This window comes from Marmota flaviventris, chromosome 10, assembly GCF_047511675.1.
Source record: "Marmota flaviventris isolate mMarFla1 chromosome 10, mMarFla1.hap1, whole genome shotgun sequence".
Lineage (NCBI taxonomy): Eukaryota > Metazoa > Chordata > Mammalia > Rodentia > Sciuridae > Marmota > Marmota flaviventris.
Window position 1 is genome coordinate 72,289,063 of NC_092507.1, and position 22,631 is coordinate 72,311,693.

Below are 22,631 nucleotides of genomic sequence, written 5' to 3' on the forward strand. Positions count from 1 at the left end.
GCTATTCTGGGTCTCTTATTTTTCCTTAATAGGACTCCTATAGTGCAAGAATTAAAACCAAGAATCAATAAATGGCATGGACTCAAACTAAAAAGTTTCTTCTCAGCAAAAGAAATAATCTGTGAGGCAAATAGAGAGCCTACATCTTGGGAGCAAATTTTTACCCCCCCCTACATCAGATACAGCACTAATCTCTAGGGTATACAAAGAACTCAAAAAGCTAAACACCAAAAAAACTAATAACCGAATCAATAAATGGGCCAAGGCATGAACAGACACTTCTCAGAAGAGGATATTCAATCAATCAACAAATATATGAAAAAATGTTCATCACCTCTAGCAATTAGAGCAATGCAAATCAAAACTACTCGAAGATACCATCTCACCCCAGTCAGAATGGCAGCTATTATGAAGACAAACAAGTGTTGGTGAGGATGTGGGGGAAAAGGCACACTCATACATTGCTGGTGGGACTGCAAATTGGTGTACCCAATATGGAAAGCAGTATGGAGATTCCTTGGAAATCTGGGAATGGAATCACCATTTGACTCAGCTATCCCTCTCCTCAGACTATACCCAAAGGACTTAAAATCTGCATACTACAGGGACACAGCCACATCAATGTTTATATCAGCACAATTCACAATAGCTAAACTGTGGAGCCAACCTAGATGCCCTTCAGTGGATGAATGGATAAAAAAATGTAATGGAATTTTACTCAGCAATAAAAGAGAATAAAATCATAGCATTTAGCAGGTAAATGGATGGCGCTGGAGAAGATAATGCTAAGTGAAATTAGCCAATCTCAGAAAAACAAATACCAAATGTTTTTCTCTGATATAAGGAGGCTGACTCATAGTGGGGTAGGGAGGGAGAGCATGGGAGGAATAGATGAATTCTAGATAGGGAAGAGGGGTAGGAGGGTCAGGGAAGGGGCAGGGGATTAGTAAGGATGGTGGAATGTGATAGACATCATTATCCAAAGTACATGTATGAAGACATGAATTGATGTGAACACACTTTATATACAAATAGAGGTAAGAAAAATTGTTATGTGTAATAAGAATTGTGAAGCATTCCGCTGTCATGTATTAAAAAATAAGTCCAATAAAAATTTTTTAAAGTAATAAAGGTAAAAAATGAAATCACTGCAAACAACAAAAAAAGAACAAAGTAAAATTTAGAATGAAGTTATCAGAACTAAAATTGAATATCAAATATAAGAAACAGAGTTAAGATCATAAATCTAATTTTAGATAAAAATATTGTTGTTTTAATTCATTTCTCTTTTGTATAATAGGCTTTATTTGTCAATAGAAACATTAAAAATGAATTGAAAATTTTAGTAGATGTTACTCTGATTCTTGCTAACATAATTGTGGTTAACTGATTATGCTTAGCATGATTCCTAAAAATGATTACAGATGATAAAAATAATGAAAGTAAGCACATAAAACAGCTTACCATTTCACCAATTTTTCCAATATCTCCTTGATCTCCTGTTTCTCCCTGATAATAAGAATATAAATTTATAAAATGTATTATTTTTCAACAAAATTAGTCATGACTGCTCTTCTGTTTTCATTTTTATGTAATTATCAAAACATACCCTTAAAAAAGGCAAAGGAAATCTGAGTTATTCAAAACTCTGTTACAATATTTCCATGGAATGTAGTTTTACTTCCATTTCCAAACAGTAATAAACTATTAATAAATATTCATTCAAACAGTAATAAAATATTATCTTAAACTACTTTCTTCTATTCATTACTTTTATTCACTTTAAAAACACTTTACAAACAAAATTTTTTTAAGTAAAATATTTATTTTATTTGTACTCTGTCAAAGGTAGTATGGCAGGCACTGTGAACAATGATATAAGAATAAAATTAAATTCTTGCCCATAGGGTTGCTCTATTTGCTCAAGTAGAAGAGGAAAATTACCACAGATAATTATAGAAGGATTATGTAGAGGCAAGCATCCTGTGAGTTTAAGTTGCAAAAGCTGGGAGCACTGGACAAGTATTATATATTCCACAATTTTGCCATCTATAGATCTCTTAAAACCCAAAGTTTTCCAAAACTCATTTGGTGCCAATCTTGACCTATTTGGATAATCTCGAGATCATTTATAGTCTTGATTTATTCCAATGAATCTGAATTCCCTTACACTTCATTGCAGAAATATTAATCTGATTATGTTACAGTGTCTTACTGCTTGCAGGCAATGTTTGTTAAAACAAAATGTGCACCATATTACTTTTCCAAAATCCAACAATTAGTGACTTCAAATAATGAATTATGATACTGTATCAGGGCCCTATCAAATAGGGAATACTTAAGTGCTGATAAGAAATGGTCATTTTTAGTGGTGAAAAATGGCATGAGCAAAGGTATAAGTAAATGAAAGGTAGAGGATTAAGTTTAGGGTACCACAAATAGTGAATCTGAAAGAAATGTAGTTTATCACAGAAATGGGATACTAAACATCAATTTCTGTCTAAAAATTATAAGTTATAGTGTAGAGCGGTAAGATGCTAAGATACTGAACACTATAACCCCAGAAGATGTGTGGGTTGTGAATATTTATTTGAAATGGGTTGGTCTGATTGAAATGTATCATAAGTGTAAAATACACATTAGATTGTAAAACCTTTATACCAACAAAGAATACAAAATTATCTCATTGCTAATATTAACAGTGATTACATATTAAAAGGATAATATTTTGTATCTTGGGTTAAATAAAATATATTATTAAAATTAATTTCACAGTGATTACATATTAAAAGGATAATATTTTGTATCTTGGGTTAAATAAAATATATTATTAAAATTAATTTCACCTGCTTGTTTTACTTGATAATGTGGGTCACATCTGTGGTTCACATAATATTTCTATTGAAGAATATTGATTTAATTGACTGAAATATTTATCATGAATAAATTACTTTGAGATAAACTTTCAAAGTCTACACAAACTTTCCCTCCAATTTTTGTGTGCAGTTAGGTAAATAGAAAAGAATGAAGCATTTGAGTAAGTTTGAGTAAGTTCTAGTATCTAGCGCTTGACAGAAAGATCATTAGACACCCTGTGTCTACTTTATGGCAGAATAACATATAGATTATTAATTTTTTTAGTATTTTTTTCTTCCTCATCCAGAAGTTGCCCCCCTCAAAATGAACCCTTTGTGTTAGTGATTCTCAGAGGAGGTTTATGTTAATAGGCAGAAAGAAGTTATGTGCAGAACAGATAACGTTCATTATTGCTTTAGTTTTCAGAAAGTAAAGAGAGGGAGAGGGAGGGAGAAAAGGATGAGAGAGAAAGAGAGAGAGAGAGAGAGAGAGAGAGAGAGAGAGAGAGATGTTGATTGATTGATTGATTTGATTTCCCTAGGACCAGGAAGAAAACAGAGATCTTAGGTTTCTGTGAAAGTTGGTGACCCTTAAACAACTCTCAAGTGGTTCCTCAGGGAGTTCCCAGTAAATAGTTACATGATGCACTGAATCACAACTTCTAGTGACAGATGGGGAATAACAAACATTACAGATTTTTTTCCCATTTCCTGCATAATACAAAAGTAGCCTAGATTCTGATGTCATTCTAGGGAGGAATGTGACATCATTAATGAATAAGATTCACTTTCTTGCCAGTTTGACTGATGGCAGCTCCCAGTTGGATTCCCTGTGAGCTGTCATTTAACCACAAATCTTATCCTAACATTCTTAATTAATTACATATCTATACAATATGAATATAAATATATATATTCTCAATTGCCCTTTGAACTATTCTTAACATCTTACTGGTTCCCTGTAAGTTGACCTGTACTCATTTCATATTTGTATGAAAGTCAGACTTTTACCTTTTTGAAAATTTTAAAACTGATAATAAAATCAGATCCTTTACCTTTAAGCCTTCTGGTCCTGGTTCACCCACATATCCCTTTCGACCTGGTTTTCCCTATAAGAGAACCGAATGAAAGAAAAAAAAAAGAGCTATGTTTAGTTATTCTCATTTCTGAAAGTTTTCTAAGGGCTACAAAATATAAACTACTATAAAATGAAATACTTCAAAGCTTATATTTTAGTAAAGATGACATAATTTTTTAAAAAGTCAGTTTTTAAAAATTATGTCATATACACTTATAAAATTATATGTAATTTTAAATAACATAACAAATATATGCATATATATAGCAAGTTAGGATGATAGGTGGTGGTAAATAAAATGAAGGACAATAAATCAAGCAAGGAAGGAAATATAGACTGTTGTGGGAGTTTTATTGAAATTTTTGATATTTCCAGGGAAGAACACTAATTTACAACACTAATTTTCAGTCTCACTGAAAATGTGGCACCTAAGTGAAGTCTTAAAGAAAGGGACAAGTTATGTGGATATCTGAAGGAAGAACACACAGGTAGAAAAAAAAGCATATACAAAAGTATGTTGGCAGGAGCCGGGGTTGTGGCTCAGTGGTAGAGCACTTGCCAAGCATGCATGAGGCACTGGGTTAGATCCTGACACCACATTAAAAATAAACAAAATAAAGGTATTGTGTCCATATACAACCAAAAAAATATTTTTAAAAAAGTATGTTGGCAACAACAAGCATATCTAACTAAAATGTCCAAAATTCACCTCTTAATTTAACCCTCAAACCTATTCTTGCATGTCTTCCTCATTTTTTTTGTTCAGTTATTCAGTACTAAATACAACACTAATTTACAGTATTGACTAGGTATGATTTTATTATTGCTGTTCATTAAAAAAAACCTCACATTTTTTTCCTTCTAAAATGAAGTTAAATGAAATAACCCTCTGGCTCTCATTCTGTTTTGACTACAAAATTTAGCAATTTAAAGTTACATTCAGAACTTCCAGGTAAGAAGTTGTTTTAATTTTTACTTTTGCTTTGCTTAAAATTACTAATGGTTTCCAATCAAGCACAAAGAACTTAAAATCATTTTATTATTGTTAAATGTCAATTTTTAATTAATTTGAAGATATACAGGATAAGAAATCTAATTGAGTCCAAATTATTAAATGTCTTCCATAATCTTTACAATAACATTTTAGTAATTCATTTGATTTACATTGGTTGGAAAGAATTTAAGTGAAAATATTCCTTTCACGTTTAATAATGTAATCTCACTCATCATGAAGCATATTAAAAAAAAGTTATACAGTGAATCCACATTATTGAAAGAATCTCCTAGAATCTGATATCAGTGCATTTATAATCTCTTTGAGATCAGCCATGCAGGGCATCTGTGATGGAATCGTAACTTCTGGTTCTATTTAAATTCTGTCACACTAAATTTATTTTGAGAGTGTTATACTTGAGTATGCAACACTGAAACCTTATTTTCACATTTAAAAAAGAGATCCATATCTTGCAGAGTTGTTTCAAGATTAGGGTTGATTCATGTGACATACTTAGAGAAATAATGGTCCCCAAACAGACCTTCAACCAAGAGTAACAAGAATAATAAGTATTAAGACTAAGTAGACAAGAGATAAATATGGTTCTCTTGTTTTCTAGGGAAATAAATTTAAAATAAGATCACTTTTACTGGGCTCAAATAACAGTTTTTATGTTATTTTTCTTGCAAAAAATAAAAATAAGTCTTCTTTTCAACTGAATGGTAGTGATATATGTTCTAGTGAGATAAGGGTACAAATAAAATGATTACTCTTTCCTCAAAGGTAAACATTCATAAAAACCCTAAAATTTATTATGTTTTCAAAAAAAGAGAATGTGATGTATTTCATGTGAATCTAATACCTCTTAAAATAAATACATTATCTTAACTACTTAATTTTAATGTAAAATTTGATCAGGCAGGCACTTCAAAAATGTTCAAATTCATCTTCAGAACTTGAAAACAATAGTTCATATAGCAAAATATGGTATTATCCAATGAAAAAGGAGTCAAGAGAGACTTATCATTTGCTTTATATAATTTTACTGATATACTTAGAAAACAGACACTTCCAGAATATTAATAAAATTGATGAAGTATTTTTCTTCCTATTACTTTTTGAGAAACTTGTAAATAATTTGCACAAGTTACTAAAACCACTGAAAAATCAAACAAATATGTAATTAGGCATAGTATAATTCCAAATACTCCTGGAGAATTTCAGTTACTGGTTTACTTTATGGAGGAGATTTTATGACTACAATTTGTTATAAATTTCTGTCCTTTGCTACTAATAAAAATGTTATGTTATTAAAAATATTTTCAAGCCAGGTATAGTGGCACACACCTGTAATCCCAGAGGCTTGGGAGGCTGAGGGAGGAGGACGGCAAGTTCAAAGCCAGCCTCAGCAATTTACAGATGCTCTGAGCAATTTAGAGAGACTCTGTCTCAAAACAAAATACGTAAAAAGGCTAGGAATATGGCTTAGTGGTTAAGCACTTCTGGGTTTAATCCTTAGTACTCCCACCCCACCCCAAATTTACAGAAAGCTGTTTTCAAGAGAAGTACTTATAGATAATTATTTACATGATACCTACTCTAGGCCCCAATTCTCCAAAGGGTCCAACTGGTCCTTCTTCTCCCTTAAAAAAGATCAGAACATATCATGGCCTAAAATAAGCACTTAAAAATGTAATCACTTATTCTCCATATTTATTCTGGGATCTGAAGCTAATTCTGAGATATGATAAAAATAATGCTGTGATTTTCTTTTATCTTAGAATTATCCCATAACATTTGATTTTCTTCTGTAATAACATCTACTTTAAGAGGGACATGTGCTATTGGATTATTTTTAAGTTGATAGATGTGATAAGTCATACACGAAAAATTGGGAGTAGAGAAAAGTGAAAATGATCACAATATCACAAAACCAGCATTAGAAACACTGAGACCATTCATTAAGAATAATCTTTACTTTGCTGGGCGCAGAGAGGAACTCAACTAAATTCTTAACAGACAGAAATCAATACACATTGCTATATTTTAAAATTACTTATACAGAATAGTTTGCTTTAGGTACATTTTGATACTTAATCCACTCAACAAATATGCTTTTGAATCTTAAGGTATAGTGATTCACAGGCATATCAGACCTTATCCCAATGGGGCTTATTGTTTACAGAATTTATTCTTGACTAATTTGTGGTCCAATATTCTTAGGGTAAAATAATGTCATAAAATATAAAATCTGGTGCATTATTATAAGGATCAAAAATTATAGGTAGACATTAATGATGAACGTAAAAAATAAAGAAATTCTAGCTATTGTTTTCTAAAATAATAAAAGTTATGTATTCATACACCATTTACACACATATTTACTCAATATATTCATTTATTCACCTTTTAATAAATAGCTGGTGTTCATAGTTGATATTATATTTTAGCAACATATATAGACCTCCCTGGAATCATTAATCTTATTCATTTGATAAGCATTTCTTATTAATTCACAATTCAATTAAAATATAATTTAATAGGTTACAAATATAAAATAGTAACAAATAATATAAATTCTAATAAATATGAGTGAGATTCTGGGTTCAGATTCTTCAACATTCCACTATAGACCACTGACATGAATCACTTACAGAACACTGTAAAATGATTCCAAATTCCATTCCATAATTTCCAGTACAAAATGGTAACTTGACATCCTTCATGTCAAAAGTTGTCCACACTAAGACAATGATTTCTTTAAGCAAAAACCAAAGTTTCATGAAAAATAAAAAAGGAAAATGAGAACCTAAAAGCTGTTGACTGGATATTCATTCCTCCATACCTGAGTTCCTTTGAGACCAGGAGGCCCAGGAGGCCCTCTATTTCCAAGGAGTCCCTATAAAAGAATATAGCAATGTAAGCAAACAAAATAAACAATAAACCAATTAATATTTTGATCAATCAGCTCTAATCTGGAGATGGGTAGTATTTTTGGGTACCATTCATTTTTCATTAAGAAGTTATTAAAACAAAATTGGAGAGTAGATGAACAGAAAACTACAAGGCATTTGAAAATTGGGCAACACAGAATAAACTTATTTTTAAATAGTATGTTAAGGTCCAAACAATTTGTTGAGTATTTTATTTTAAAACTTCTGCCTTTTTAGACAGAGTTTTTCTAAATTTAAAATAATGAATCCAACTGTTAATCTGACATAATAGAGTATCTACCAAGTCTAAAAAATAGATGGAGAGGATATATATCTGTTCAGAGACCAGCAGGGTCTGGAACTCATTATTCATATTAAATGTTCTTCAACTAATTTCCCTTTGTTATACAACCTGGTAAAAGGAGAAAGGCAATTTGCAGAAGAAAGTTACTCTCTAAATTTTATTAGTAATTTTAAGGCTATGAAATTCTTTCATTAATGAATATACATTAAATTGCTCTCTGAATAAAACCGTGTTCAAAGTGACTATAAAAAAGAACTTCCCAATTTAGAAAACACATCTATTCAACATGGTAACATTTTCTTATTTAGTTATACTCTCTTAACTATGTTTCCTTAAGGAAACACTTCTTTCCTCATGATTAGAAGAGTGTGACTACCCCCTTACTGAAAATAGTGGATATGTGACAGGAATCTAAGTCAATCAGCATATTCTACACTCATAGAAACAGTAATTGGTTCCTGAGCAATCAAGTCACCCCCAAACCAGTCTAGTAAAAGCAAATTTCAAACTTTAGTGAAACTGTTGGGAAGACGGAATAGCATTAAGGATGAGGTAAGGGGGAACAATGGGAAAACCATCAAGAGGAGAGAGACTAAGGATGAAATAAATGAATTAAACAATGAAGAAAGGAGTGATTGGGCTCTCATGATATTGTTAGGGGTCTTAGGTACAGTGACTGAGTTCCTAAATTTTTCACACATTTATTAAGCCTGCTTGAGTTACATTTCCATTAGTTACAATTGAAAGAATCCTTATTGGTATAAGGATTTCAAATTCTTCAATATTCAAAATACTGTTTTTCTAGAATTCAAAGTGAAAGATTTAAAGATTGTCAAAGACTGATTGGAGGTACAGAATGTAAAGGCTTTTATACTTGAATCCTATCACACAATAGCTAACATTTAACCATTCAGTTCAGTTGTTTGTTCATTTTTTCCATCTGACATTTTATTAATTTTTACTATGCCTAAGACTTAATAAACTGAACATTAGGCCTTGAGTATAAATAAGACTCAGTCTCTGTTCTCTCTGTTCTTAATGAATTTAAAATTTACACAGAAGATGGTACTTTAAAATAAAAGTTGTTAAACAGAAATTGTAATAGAAGCAGAGGAATATGCAAAGTATAGAGAATATAGAAGAAGCAGCAAGATCCTTTCTGGGAGGATCAAAAAAATTTTCATATGTGCAAACAATTTTGTATTGAGTTATGATATGTTAATGAAACCATATAAGTAAAAATAAGCATACACTAAAAACTTAGAAATATCATCTTGAGAAGCAAAAAACCCCAATGAATACAGGATTAGATTAGAGAATGTGTATAACAAACTGGATCAGTTCCATATCCATGGTATAACCAGCTGAGTGGTTAAAGAGAAATCTGTCCCTTTGCTCTGTGAATATAGCTATTTACCCTGGGTGGCACCATTGTCCAAGAGCCCTAATCAAACCGTTAGGGAAGAAGGCAAACCTAGGCTGCTTGTCTGTCCTTTTCCAAAACCAAATAATCTTAAATGAATTTAAAAAACTGAATTAAGAAAAAGCATAGAGTTATATTCTATTTATAAGATATATACCTAAAATATAAAAATATAGGAAGATTGGAAGCTCACACACATATCCACAAAAGATATGCAAAGGATTTACTGACTCAAAATAGCTCATTATATTCATATTAGATCCAATAGATTTTAAGGTAAAACAGATTATTAAAGTTAAGTAAGTCACTAAAAATAATAAAAAGCTATATTCTTCACAAAAATAAACTCTCAATTATATTCATGTAATAACATAAAGTCTGAATATTAATAACAGATAAAGAAAATCTATTTTCGGGAAATTTTTAAAAAAATATGTACTGCTTTAGTTGTACACAATACTTTTATTTTATTTATTTATTTTCATGTGGTGCTGAGGATCGAACCCAGGGCCTCGCACATGCTAGGCAAGCACTGTACCACTGAGCCACAACTCCAGCCCCTCAGGAAAATTTTAACATACTTTTCTCAATAATTAATAGATTAAGCAGACAAAATCATAAGAATAAAGAATACTTAAATTAGCAAATACTTAAATTTGTTAAATTAGCAAATTTGATCTGGTAGCCAAGTATAGAGCACAGAAACTCTAAATGCAAGTTTGCACAGTCTTTTGACAAACAATCAACATTTGTGGAACTAACCAAAAAAAAAAAAAAAGGCCATAAAAGTCTATCAACAGTAGTGTCAATTAGATTGTAAATCTATGTAGTGAGTTTATCATGTTAAAAACCTGATTTTTCCAGGTGTGGGGGTGCATGCCTGTAATCTGAGCAGCTTGGGAGACTGAGGCAGGAGGATCACGAGTTCAAAGCCAGCCTCAGCAACTTATCGAGGTCCTAAGCAACTCAGCGAGACCCTGTCTCTAAATAAGATATAAAAAAGGGTTGGGGATGTGGCTCAGTGGTGAAGCATTCCTGGGTTCAATCCCTCATACCAAAACCAAAACTAAAACCAAACCAAACCAAACAAAACCTGATTTAAAAAAATATATAAAATGCCTACAACCATAAATTGAGTTTTACTAGGTATATAACTTTGGTTTTCTTTTCTATAGAATCATGTTACCACTAGCATAATAAAGTTTCTCTAGAAATAAATAAAACAATACATGGAATAAAACAAGGATTCAGTAAGTTTCCTTTCTACTTATACATCATACATTGATTAATGTTTACAACAGTTTCTGAACTGATAATTCACTTATCAGCACCACTCATTCATATTGATAATTTACCATTATTATTTTTCCTAAAACTTCTCCTTCATCATCTCACAGCTCTAAAAATCTTCCATGGAATAAAAGTGTAGAGTTTTTATATGAAATTAAAGTCAAATTACTATCAGTTTAAAATAGATTGCTATAACTGTATTTTATGTAAGTCTTATAGTAACTACAGAGAATATTCCTATAGAAGACTTGCAAAAGAAAATGAAAAAGGAATAAAAACCATGTGTGAAACAAAAAGACAGCAAAACGGATAAAACCCCCATAAATAGGAAAAAAACTAACAAAATGACAAAAGTAAATTCTTTCTATCACAATTATTTTAAATGTGAGTAAATTGAACTCTAATAAATTGACAGAGCAACTGAATAAATTAAAATGCAAGATCCAATTATATGCTGTCAAAAAAGACTTGCTTTAGATTGAGGATACACATAGTGTTCACAAAAGTGAGAGGAGATATAGTAACACAATAACAGTAGATTTCAATTTCAATTCCAGACAGACCAGTAAGGAAATACACAGGAAATGAACTAGACTATAGGCAGCAGTTTCTGCATCTGAAGATTTAACCATAGATCACAAAATATTTCAAAAAAATTTAATGTGCACTGAACATGTTCAGACCTTTTCCCTGTTACTATTCCCTAAACAGTGTAGTATAACAACTATTTACATAACATTTACATTATGTTAGATATTACATGTAATATAGAGATTATATATATATATATATATATATATATATATATATTTACATAGGTTATATACATCTTTTAAATAATATGTACATGTATATAATATATATATACACACATACATATTTTATATATATAATGTCATTTCATATGAAGGACTTGAGCACCACAGATTTGGGGATGCATAGGGGTTCTGGAACCTATTTCACACAGACAACAGGGGATGACTGTGTAGACCAAATGGACCTAACAGACATACATAGAACATCTGCATCTAAAAGCAGTAGAAAATTCATTATTTTACATAAGGAATATAAGTAACATTCTATAGTATAAATCATGTTAGATCAGAAAACTATTCTTAGCAAATTTAAGACAACTAAAATCATACCAATTATCTTTTTCCAACTACAATGGAATGAAACTCAAAATTAATAGCAGAAGGAAAACTAGCCTATTATCATCACTTCTATTCAACATAGTATTGAAAGTCCTAGATAGAGCAACTAGACAAGAAATAAAAGGCATGTGAATTAGAAAGGGTGAAGTAAAATTATCTCTAGTCATAGAAGACATGATCTTATATGTGGAAAACATCAACAATTCCACAACAAAACTGTTAGAAACAAATGAAATTACCAAAGTTGCCAAATACAAAATCAACATATTAACAACAAACAATTTGTAAAGGAAATCGAAAAACAATTCCATTTATAGTTGCTTCAAAAGTGATAAAAAAAAACATAGGAATAAATTTAACCAATGAAGTGAAAGACTTGTACACTGAAAGCTATAAAGCACTGCTGAATGACATTAAAGATTACACAAATAAAGGGAAAGACATGCTATTAATGGATTGTTAAAATGTCCACACTACTGAACTTGATCAATAGAGTCAGTGATATCACGATCAAACTCCAGGATTGTCTTTTGCAGAAGAAAAAGTAGTCCTAAAATTCACATAGCTCAGCTGGGCTCAGTGGTGCATGCCTGTAATCCCAGTGGCTTGGGAGGCTGAGGTAGGAGGATTGTGAGTTCAAAGCCAGCCTCAGCAAAAGCAAGGTGCTAAGCAACTCATTAAGATCCCCAGCTCTAAATAAAATACAAAATAGGACTGGGGATGTGGCTCAGTGGTTGAGTGTTCCTGAGTTCAATCCCTGGTATCCATTAAAAAAAAATCATATAGCTTTAGAACCATGAAGGACTTTTGTTATGGTTTGAATATGAGGTGTACCCCACCCACCCTGAAAATTCATGTTAGGCAATGCAAGAATGTTCAGAAGCAAAACGATTTGATTATGAGAACTGAAACATAACCAGTGGATTAATCCACTACTGTGTTGGGCGGTAACTATAGGAAGGTAGGATATGGCTACAGCATGTAGGTCACTGGGCATATGCTTTAGGGGGTTATGTTTTGTCTCTGTGAGTTTAATTTCTGTCTCTGCTTCCTGGCTGTCATGAGGTGAGAAGCTTTCCTCTCCCTCACCCTCCCACCATAATGCTCTGCCTCACTTTAGGCCCAGAGCAATGAAGTCAGCCAACCATGGACCAAACCTCTGAAACCAAGAGCCAAATTAAACTTTTCCTCCTCTAATTTATTCTTGTTAGGTATTTTGTTCATGCAATAAGGAGCTGACAAACACAGACCACCCCCCCGCCCCCATTTCAAAAACAATCTTGTAAAAGAAGGAAAAAGCTGGTAGTTTCATGTTTACTGACTTCAAAACATATTACAAAGCTTCAAAATCAAAATAAAATGGTAATGGCATAAAAGTACACAGACATACAGGTCAATGGAACAGAACAGGGAAATCAAAAATAAATCCAAGAATAACACAAATGATCTTCCATAAGCGTGACAAGACTACACAAGGATAGTCTTTTCAACAGTGTTGAGAAAACTGTATATGCACATGGAAAAGAATAAAATTTGAATCCTTATTGTTACATCATACACAAAAATCAACTCAAAATGAATTAGACTTAAACGTGAGAATGAAAATTATAAAACAAAGAGGTAGGGGAAAATTTTCATAACATTGGTCTTAAAATGATTTATTGGATATGACACCAAAAGCACTAACAACAAAAGCAAAAAAAGACAAATAAAACTACATCAAACTAAAAAGCTTCTACACAGAAAAGGAAATAAGCAACAAAATAAAAGCCAACATAAGAATGGGAGAAAAAATCTATAAGCCATATATCTGATATGGGGTTAAGATACAAAATATGGTTTTCTATAATTCAATAGTAAAGCCACAAACAACACAACTAAAAAATGAGCAAAGGACTTTGGGGTCTTTATTCATATTCAAAAGAATTGAAAACAAGGTCCCGAAGAGACTTGCACCTTGCACTCCTACATTCATGGAAGCTTTATCTATAATAGCTAAGAGGGTAAATCATCTAAATATCCATTTACAGATGAATGAAATAAAGTGTGATGCATACAAACAATGGAATATTATCCAGTCATAAAAAAGGAACTCCTATCATATGCTATAAGACACACAAGCCTTGAAGACATTATGTTAAGTGAAATAAGTCAGTCACAGAAAAACAAATACCACATGATTCTATTTCTAGGAAGTAACTGAAATAGTCCAAAATTATAGAAATAAGAAGTAGAATTGTGGTTGCCAGGGACTGGGGCAGGGGGCAATGAGAAGTTGTTCTTCAGTGAGTATAGAATCTCAGTCATGCAAGATGAAAAAAAGAGATCTGCTGTACAATAATATATTTACATATGAAGTATTATCATATAATACTGCAATGTTGAAAAATGTAAGAACCTAAGTTACATGTTACAATTGTTTTTAAAACTACACACACAAAAACCTTCCATGGGCTTGTTAGTATTCAAGTTCCTCAAATTCATATTTAATGTCTGTCATAAACAGGCTTCTTTTAGTCAGACAGTTTTACTCCTGCCTTCTATGTTTGTGCTGATTTTATACCTGTTGTTTAGTATGTCTTACTTTTTGGCTCCACTTGGCCAAATTCAATTCCTCCAAATTAAATCTCAATTTCTTCATATTAAATAAATCTCAATTTCTCCAATTTTCTGAAATTGAAATCTCAATTTCAGAAAAATTGCCATAGAGACTACTCTCTTCTTTGAAGTCCTCACTACTCTCTTATCATGTTGCCTAGTTATTATACTTTTTAACTTTTCACATGTGGCAGACTTGTGTTTACAGATGACTATAAATCCCTAGTACAGAGAAGACCATGTCTTAATCTTGTTTTCAAGTCACTACTTAACACAGAACAAACAGTAACACAGTACAATGTTTGCCTGTTATACAAACTCAATAAATACTTCTCAGTTGAGTAAATGCTGCCTGGAGAATAAAATGGTTAATATAAGAAATCTGTGATTAAAATCTTGACTTAGGGGATGGAATGTAAATATCCAGGACTGAGTTGATGTGATCTTGTTATGCGTCTTTCTATTATCAAGTTAGCTTTCCTCCACACTGATAAACACATGGCATGCTGTAAGGATATAGTGTAAAAGCTATTTTCATATATTTTGCAAAATAAATAGTAGGCCTTCTTTGGAAATTACTTGGGGTTGTTATATGAGAGACAATAAGTCAGTTTTGACATGTCTAATACCATAACCAAAGTAAAAACACAAACCATCAAAGCAACAAATATATTATTCCTTTGTTGTCTAGACAGAGGATATTTATTAGGTCCTCTTATTTTCTGAAGTAAGCAGAAAAGGATGTGGCTTTGCTAATGCTTTGTGATTTCTGAAAGCAGACTACCAAACTGGGGGGCTCTCAAGAAGACTTAACAGAAGTACGTTTAGTATCTCTATACAAATATACATACACATACTACTCTACAGTCAGTAGAACCACATTTAACATAAGTTCCCAATGCTAGTTTGAATTTTTTAGTTAGCTGGCAGAAAAATTAAGAAAAAATAAAGGCTTCTTGAACTGTCAAATGGTTCTGGAAAGAATCCAATTTGCAAAGATGGTAATTTTGTTTTAATACAGAGCACATGATTTTCTTGATGTCAACATGGTATAGGCTCGACAGACCTTTAGTAATTTATATTATTCCCTTTCCAAATAAGACATATATATCAAAATAAAGGAAGTTTTGAGATGCGTATATGACATAGTATATGCAGCTAAAGAAACACATCATGTCAACAGGGTCAGTATGTTTGCCTCTATTTCCTGAAAAAAAAAAATTCAAGGCAAATGGGAAGGACCAGGGAAATAGACCAAAATAGATTTTTCTCAACTTATAGAACACAAGATTATATTCTTCTTTCCTTAAAATTTTTGGTTCTTTAGATAAAATCATACTTTCTAAAATATTGTTTTAAGATTCAGTGATGAGTATAAATTAATTTGTCTCACATTGTTGGTGCTATAAGTTCATGTCTGTTGAATAAATTAAGATAATGTAAGAGAAAATCAAAATCATCACGCACTGGAAATACAACTATTAGTGTTCAATATAACGTCTAGTTTTCAGATCATTTAACTCACTTTAAACATTTCACTTTTAAGAATAACAGAAGTAGTGAGAAGGAAGTTATAAAGATCACTATTGTAATCATATTAAATAAACAGTTCAGTTGGCTTTCTTTAGTTTACTGACATTTTTTTGGACAAAACTTCAAAACAAAATCTCTAAACTTTAAACAATTTTGCAAGCTATCTGGTTTTTCAACTAGTATAATATGCATGCTTCGACATTAAGTTGAACAATTACTCCTCCTGAAGTATTTCCCAATTTCCTGAAACAAAAATCTGTTGCTCATATTGAGACTCTCACAGCATGTCATCAACTCTTTTTTATAGCACTTCTAACAAAATGAATTTTTTTGTCTCATTCAGGGACCAGTTTAGATAGAAATCTTTATAATCTCAAATTTAGTACTTGGCTTAACACACAGGAAAAACTAAATGCAGGTCAAATGAATTAATTATTGAACAAATGAATAAATAAATGGATTTATATATGTATTATGTATCAAGTTTCAAGGTTCCAAGTTTGTTGATGTGAAGGGTTAAGGAAAACATGAAAAACCTCAACTCCACCATCTATATTATCTTCCTCAGCTTCTCTTTATGCTACTGTTTGCACTTTCATCTTGCTTTACTACTAGCTGTTAATTACTTCTGTGTAGATTTCATATAGATACCTCAGACTAAGACCCCCCTAGAATAAAATTTCGTCTTCCTCATCCTCCAAACCAAAAAGTCCTTCTATATTCCCTTTTTAGCTCCTTTTAAACTTGTTTGTTTTAGTTATACATGACAATAGAGTATAATCTGACATATTTATATAAACATGGAGTACATCTTATTCTAAATAGGATCCTAGTCTTGTGGTTGTACATGATGCTGAGATTCACTGTGGTGTATTCATATATGTGCATAGAAAAGTTATGTCAGAATCATTCTACTTCTTTCCTATTTTAGGTTCAATGACATCAGTAGCCTAAATCAGCCTCAGTTTTACATTTGACTACTTCTCTCACCTTCATTTAATAAGTTACTAAGCTGTCTTGTTTCTATTTCCAAAATAGCTTTTATCCACAGTCATTCAAGCAATCAACCTACAGTAATTGAGTTCCCATTCTGTGTTTTGCATATTTTTCTGGTTATTGTGATGTACATAAAATCCACTAGACTCTTCTTTAATATAGTATAATAGAGAGACAGTTAAGTACCACAACAGGTATAATATATGAAGATAAGTGCTTGATTTCTTTTTTCAGTAATACAAGGAAAGATCTTAATTAGATTTGGGAGGAACAAGGAAAGCTGTCTGTATAATATGGTATGTGATGTATAGATATTAGAAGAAGAAGGGCAAGGAAGGCAGAGAGGTATTCAGATGAAAAAAGCTGTGAGATTTAAACAAGTATGGCATGGTCTGGTCATCTAAATAGTTTGGCTGAAGTGATGCTTTTAAAGCACTGATGATAAATATGATTATGTGAATACAGAGAAAAGGTTAGGTCATAAAGACCCTTGTATTAAAAGTAAAGAAATACAAGCCTTAACCTAGAAACTATAGAGATCACTGAAGGATTTAAGCACAAGAGCAATATAATCAGATCTATACAAAGATTATTCCATCAGTGCTTGGCCAAAGATTTAAAGAAATGCCAGTCTGCAGGAAAGGAGAATAACTGTGGTACGTTAATTCTGGGGGAAAAATAAAAAGGGCCTAAACTACAATATTGGTAGTGGGAATGGTTTTTCCAAGAGGGGAAATATTGAGTCAAAGGAGAATTTGGGATAGCAGTTTTAATTAATGGCATGAGGTTGTTCAGGAGTTGGGACAGAAGTTGATGCAAAACACGTTGAACATGAACAGGCAGAGGATACTTAAATGAAGACAGGAAGAAAAATTGTTGCCTATAGGGATAACCTTGTAAGTGGCACATAGTGTTTTCAGACAAAATACAAATGCCCAGTTAAATTTTAATTTCATATAAACAATGCATAACTTTTAGTTTAAATATTTTCCAAATATTATATCTTCATTGCTTCACTAGTTTCCTATTCCTGAATGCTATACATCTCATTTAGATGCTTTGGAAATTTTTAATTGTTCATCAATGTCAGCTCAAGTTATATCTTTTTCTCTCAAAGCATTATGTATTATATAGTATTCACTATTCATTTTTATATTATAAAGGCTTTTATGTGTATCTAGATTTCATTTCTTGAAAGTAGGGATGAAGATTTTTCATTTTGTAGCCTTAGGGTATAGCACAATTGCTCTCTTAAATATAAGAGATAGCAAATATTCAGCAAAATTTGCTGAATAGATAAATGAATGAATGTTGTTTCAGAGCTCTATCAGTTTTTGCCTAGCTTTTTACAATTTATGTCCATGCCTTCAGTTTTTCCGATCTTTATTTATTTATTTTTTTGGACAGTTGTTTTTTTTTTGTTGTTGTTGTTGGTTGTTCAAAACATTACATAGTTCTTGATATATCATATTTCACACTTTGATTCAAGTGGGTTATGAACTCCCATTTTTACCCCGTATACAAATTGCAGAATCACATCAGTTACACATCCATTGATTTACATATTGCCATACTAGTGTCTGTTGTATTCTGCTGCCTTTCCTATCCTCTACTATCCCCCCTCCCCTCCCCTCCCCCGATCTTTAAAACATATGACATATGAGGTATATTTTCAAAAAATAAACCATGTAGGATACTTTACTACTTAAATATATTTGATTACTTTGTGATGCTCATAGGATAAAGTAGAAACTATTCAACATGATAATGAATGTTCTCCACATTTTAATTCCCAAGCTAAGCTGTTTATAGCTTAGACTTGGCAATCAGATCCGTGTTAAAATTCTGGGTATGCCACTTGATATTTATTTAATTGTGAGTGAATAACTTATTAATTTGTAAATGGGGTAATATATAATAATGCTGCTATAAAAATTAAATGACTTCTATAAATTTACTGCTGTATGCATTATACAGTATAGTACAGTTACATTATCAAACACAGCTACTAATTTCTTTTCCAGTTTCTCCTATCCTTCCCCACTTCCCCTCAATTGACACCTTCCACTCCAACTATATTTCATAACTTGCCACTCTTCCAGGATTCATTTTTTCATAACTTTATCCACAATGTATATTTGCTTATAATGCCCAGATTTTATGGTAGCCTGTGTGCAAAGCTTAGTATTTAAATTTTCTATGGGTAATTCCTAGTATATGACACAATAACAGCAAAGGATATTATGGATTATTATGTTTCATTAGCTCTTTTGTGCTATGTAAAGGTTCCAGGATACCATAGGTTTTCTTTTATTTTAATCAGTTATATGTTATTGGCCCTAAAGACTTTTAATGATCAGAAAATTCTCATTCATTATTCATATGCTATGGCTTTTCAGAATTTTTATGTGCTTTTCCATATCTTCAACAAAATATTTTTTGAGTGAGTTATATGAGTCAAAACATTATCCTAATAATAACTGATTCTATATCAAATCAGGAAAACCATTTTCAGTTACCTGAATCCTGACATCAAAAAGTGTCTTAAGTGTTCTGATATTCATAAGTTCCTTTTTCATTTTCCCATTCATTGAGAATTGAGATTAGATATCCATATCAGACTTTTTTTTTACCTTTGGTCCTTCAGGGCCATTTTGTCCAGGAACCCCAATATCTCCTGGAAAACCCTAGAGGATATAAAAATAGAGTTTATTCCATATCAAATTACTTTAAATCTATTAAGAATATAAAAACATCCTTTTCCTTTCATGCCCACTTAAAGCAACTTATACTCTTCAAAAGATCACTATTTTAAAGATCACATTAGATAGTTGTTTAACATTGGAATATAAAACAAAGTATACTAAAACAGAGCTTACTTTATCAATTACACAAACAATCCTCAAACCTAAAGAAAATTCATTGATCCAATGTAAGAGAATGGAAATCTTACTAAAAAAATATTAACAACTTGAATGTGAGGCAAAAAAGGAGTGTGTCATATCCTTTCAACACCCCATAGAAAACAGGGCCACTGAGGATTAGATGAATTTATTATGTTAGATTCACTGTATAATAACTATATGTGAACGTGTAGAGTTTTTGATAGTTTGGTTCGAAAAAAGAACACTCAAAACAAACAATATGGCTTAATATACAGGGTATTAGTAAATTTTGTATCTAACTATCTTATTGTAACATCCCATATTTAATTGTCTATAAATACTCAGCTCCCAAAATGCAATTTGAACTCAGTGTCTTACTGGTTTCATCATCAATTGATAACAAAATCTTTGACTTATGCTCATATTGCACAAGAATAACATTTTTACTTTTTTGGAAATAATACTATCAATCTAAAATTATTTCCAGAAACAGAAGCGAATCATAATGCTAATAAAATCTAAGCAAAGTCCTAAGATGTTACTCTAAAATAGGTAGATTAAAATTCATACTGAAGTATTGAATCAAAATTTGATACACTATGATTAATTTCAATAATGATAAGCTAATAATTATGGTTTCATTTGTATTGATTTTATCACACAGTTGTTTCAGTGTTTCTCATTGACATGAACAAAAGGGGAAAAAGTAAGGAAAATGCAACAATCAAATACAACTCTTTTTTCTTTAGTTGTACATGGAGATAGTACATGTACTTTATTTATTTTTATGTGTTGCTGAGGATGGAATCCAGTGCCTCATGGATGCCAGCAACTTTAAAAGCAAAGAAGGCTGAAGATAAAATATTAATGTCAGCCAGAATAGGTAGCTTAGTTAAGGGATAAATGTGATGGGGGTAAAAACCCAACAAGTAAGATGGGACAGCAAAACTAGTTCAGGGGAGGGGAGGGAAGGGGGGATAGTAGAGGATAGGAAAGGCAGCAGAACACATCAGACACTAGTATGGCAATATGTAAAACAGTGGATGTGTAACCGATGTGATTCTGCAATCTGTATACGGGGTAAAAATGGGAGTTCATAACCCACTTGAATCAAATGTATGAAATATGATATGCCAAGAACTATGTAATGTTTTGAACAACCAATAATAAAATTTTTTTAAAAAAAGAAAAACAAATTTAAAAAGTGATGCTTATTCCTCAAGACTGGATTAAAACAGATATGCTTTGACAGATTAAAAGCCTGATTTAAAACTTGGATTCTGTGGAGAAAAAGTAAAGTCAGGGATACTTTTGACAAAAGAAAAGGTAGTGGTACCTCAAATACTAAGCACCAGATTAGATTTCTAGAAATTTTGGAACAGTTATTATGGATATCCTTAATATAGACTTGTTGATTGCTTCACTAATCACTTTCTCTTGAACACACCCTTCGTTGCTTTATTTAAGGGGGAAAATCGCCATCAACTTGTATCAAGACACCTCTGCTCTAGTTTCTATTGTAAGTGAGTTGTCAAATTTGAACAGAGTATCTTCTCCAGTATGTTCCTCTCTCATTCTGCATTTCCTCTTTACCCTTATCCACAAATTTCCAAGCCAAAAAGCTATACTTCATCTTTAAATACTTCTTTACTCCCTAAGAACTCACAAACTATTCTCAAGTCCAACATAAGCACTTAACCTGGGGTTTTGGCCTATTTTATTTTCCTTATCAGGTTGTAAACTGCTCAAGTACAATATACCATTCACAACTCTATTCCCACCAACTAGGACAAAATCTGGCAGAAATTTGCTGCTGTTGACTGACTGACCTCTTTGGAAATAGAAGACAACATGTCTGCTTGCCACTTTTGATCCCTTAGTACTAGTTTACAACCAGTTCAGACCCTGGTTCATAGCATCACCATGGAAAAATTCATAGCTTGTCCATTTTCCAGATGATCCTAGAACACCTTGTCACATCATAATACAAGGAAGTAAGGAAGCCTGTTGTCAAAATACAACAACAAAAACTTCCCGTGTATAAAGATGAAAGGGAGAAAACTCTATCTGGAAATGTAGTTTAAAAAAAGGTGAACCACCAAGCATTTATTTTTCCTTTCCTATATATACTTTACCTTTATTATCCAAATAATAGATAAAAATATATTTCAGCCAATAAATAAAAAATAATAGAGTTTTAAAAAAACCATTCATTTTGCAATCCTGCAAATGATGTAATGGATTTGGCACTGAGTTTAAACTGTTACTAACATCACACACACAGAAAAGAGAGATACTAGACATTATGTGCTACTTGATGAAAGAACACACTATCACCCATTTTCTTGCCAAAACAAAGAAACAAACAAACATGAATATGGTCAGGACTCTGTAATATGACAACCAATTTTCAAGAAAAACACAGGACAAAGAATTATCAGAATTACACCATGAGTCCGTAACAAAATTAGACTAAGCAAAACTTTATAGGCCAAGTGATGGGGGAGCTTCAACAACTAAATTTTAAGGGGAAAATTTGGAATGGGGGAGAATTGGTAGATTGAAAGATGTGATGGTTTGGATGTGTG

The 22,631-nt window shown here is 31.8% G+C and overlaps 1 protein-coding gene across 1 annotated transcript in view; it reads right to left on the minus strand.

Annotated features, from left to right (window-relative positions):
* Col24a1 (collagen type XXIV alpha 1 chain) overlaps nucleotides 1-22,631 on the minus strand; it is a 379,962-nt gene that overhangs the window by 197,222 nt on the left and 160,109 nt on the right. Inside the window, exons 19-23 of the mRNA XM_071618609.1 lie at nucleotides 19,792-19,845; nucleotides 7,773-7,826; nucleotides 6,526-6,570; nucleotides 3,911-3,964; nucleotides 1,465-1,509 (exon numbers count right to left, since the gene is read on the minus strand). Coding sequence (XP_071474710.1) covers nucleotides 1,465-1,509; nucleotides 3,911-3,964; nucleotides 6,526-6,570; nucleotides 7,773-7,826; nucleotides 19,792-19,845 — 252 coding nt within the window. The remainder of the gene's footprint in view (nucleotides 1-1,464; nucleotides 1,510-3,910; nucleotides 3,965-6,525; nucleotides 6,571-7,772; nucleotides 7,827-19,791; nucleotides 19,846-22,631) is intronic.